The sequence below is a fragment of the Solanum lycopersicum genome, chromosome 7 (genome assembly GCF_036512215.1).
Source record: "Solanum lycopersicum chromosome 7, SLM_r2.1".
Lineage (NCBI taxonomy): Eukaryota > Viridiplantae > Streptophyta > Magnoliopsida > Solanales > Solanaceae > Solanum > Solanum lycopersicum.
Genome location: NC_090806.1, coordinates 44,015,053 through 44,017,552, shown reverse-complemented (window position 1 = coordinate 44,017,552; position 2,500 = coordinate 44,015,053). Strand labels below are relative to the sequence as shown.

Here is a 2,500-nt window from a genome sequence, read left to right as displayed (position 1 = left end):
CTCTATGGGTTAATTTTCCAAAGTTACCTTTGAATTGTTGGGGAGGGAGATCCTTGAGTAGGATAGCAAGTGCAATTGGAGTACCCATCTTTGCAGATGAATGTACTACTAAACAAACTAGGATTTCATATGCTAGAATGTTAGTAGAAGTTAATGTCACAAAATCTATTCCCCAGAAAATCACAGTAGTTGATCCTTATGGGAAGACATTCTTACAGGATGTGGTGTTGGAATGGAAGCCTCAGTATTGTGATAAATGTCAAAAGATTGGACATGTATGTCAAGTGGAGACTGGTTTAAATGAGGAAATAATGAAGAAAAGAAGACCAGGGAAGAAAGTTACACAAACATGGAAATACAAAGGGCCAATATCACAGAAGTCTGAACTAGAGAAGAAGGAGGAGCATAGGAAGGAGGAGCATAGCCAAGAGATGAGGATGAGGGCACAAGAAGAAGAACAGATTTCAGAAATAGTGAAACACCAAAGAATAATGCAGTGCAGGGATATAGTCAGCTGGAATTAAGCTTGGATAACTTTCCTATACTGAAGCCTATTGCAACAAGGAATGGGTTTGAGAGTCTTATGAATGTGAAAACTGCTTCATTTTCTGTTGATAGAGGTGGAGCACCAAAGTCTTGTTGATGAAGTGGCTATTTTGGAATATGAGGGGTATAAATAAAAGGTATAAGCAGAAGGAGATCAAAATGCTTATACAAAATAAAGTGTGTTTAGCTAGTTTAGTAGAAACTAGAGTTAAAAATAATAAGTTGAGTTCAGTTCTTAGAGGAATAGCACCAGGTTGGCAGGTGCTACACAACTATGAAGATAGCGCTAATGGCAGAATTTGGGTGATATGGAATGATAATTGGTATGAAGTAAAGAAAATTTCCAGCTCAGCTCAGATGTTGCATTGCCAGGTGAATGAAAGGAGTAAGGGATACCAGATTATGCTAACAGTAGTATATGGTCTTAATACAGCTGAGCAGAGAAAGAGTTTGTGGAAAGATTTGGAAACTCTAGCACAAGGTATTACACAATCTTGGTTGATAGTAGGAGATTTTAATGCTGTAATGTATGCTAAGGATAGAATAGTTGGGGTTCCTGTTACTAGTAATGAGATAAAAGATTTTGGAGATTGTGTTAGAGACATGGGGTTAATGAGCTGCAATGGAATGGTAACTACTACACTTGGAATAATAAGCAATGTGGAGAGAGTAGAATCTCAAGTAGAATAGATAGAGCCTTTGGCAATGATGAATGGATGGATAACTGGGGGCATGTAGTGGTAGAGTATGGGAATCCAAATATTTCAGATCATAGCACTATGATGTTAACTCTGGAAAAAACTCAACAGCATGGGAAATGTAGCTTCAAATTTTTCAATGTTTGGACTGAGTATGAGAGGTTTATGGAGATTGTAGAAACTGCATGGAAAAGACATTATGATTATGATGCAATGAAGAAGGTGTGGTGTAAATTGAAGGATCTACAACATAGACTACAGCAGCTGAATAGGAAAGAATTCAAGTACATTGGGAAGAAGATTGAACAGGCTAGAATAGATGTAGCAAATGTTCAAAATCAACTAAATGAACAAGCTACTGATGGGTTGATTATGAAGGAGAAGGAGTTATTGATCAATCTTGAAAAATGGTCCTTAATTGAAGAGAATGCTCTGAGACAAAAATCAAGGATTAAATGGATTCAACTGGGAGATGCAAATAACAAGTACTTTAGTGCAGTCATTAAAGAGAGAACTCAAAAGAAGCAAGTAAGAAGTACTATGACCTTAAGTGGTCAGATGATATATGATCCCCAGGAAATCCAAGAGGAGTTTGTGATATTTTATAAGAGTTTGATGGGGACTTCAGCAGGAAAGCTACCAGCAGTCAATGTAAAAGTGATGAAGAGAGGGCCTGCACTAACACAACAACAAAGAATTCAGCTGTGTAGAGAAGTAACTGAACAGGAAATATTTGAAGGATTGAAATCCATAGGAGATGATAAGGCACCAGGGATAGATGGATACAATGATTATTTTTTTAAACATATTTGGAAGATAGTTAAAAGGGATGTCATTGAAGGTGTGGAAAACTTCTTCAAAACTGGGAAACTACATAAGGAGTTTAATTGTACACTAGTAACTCTCATTCCAAAAGTGCAGAATCCCAAAACAGTGAAAAAGAGTATAGACCAATAGCCTATTGTACAGTGATGTATAAGATCATTTCGAAGGTGCTAAATAACAGAATTCAGGGGGTGATTCAGAGCATTATATGTGAAAGTCAAGCAGGATTCATACCAGGAAGGAAGATTGCAGATAATATAGTTCTTGCTCATGAATTGGTTAAAGCATATACTAGAAAGCACATCTCTCCTAGAAGTATGTTGAAGATTGATCTGCAGAAAGCCTATGACTCAGTAGAATGGGATTACCTAGAACAAGTAATGTATGGACTTGTATTCCCTGAGATGTTTTTTAAATGGATAATGAAATGT

At 36.8% G+C, this 2,500-nt stretch overlaps 1 protein-coding gene across 1 annotated transcript; it reads left to right on the top strand.

Annotated features, from left to right (window-relative positions):
- Nucleotides 1-137: 137 nt before the first annotated feature.
- LOC138337451 (uncharacterized) lies at nt 138-2,201 on the top strand. The gene is made up of 3 exons (XM_069287362.1): nt 138-509; nt 619-1,176; nt 1,356-2,201. The coding sequence occupies exons 1-3, from the start codon at nt 138-140 to the stop codon at nt 2,199-2,201; spliced, it is 1,776 nt and encodes a 591-aa protein (XP_069143463.1).
- Nucleotides 2,202-2,500: the final 299 nt, after the last annotated feature.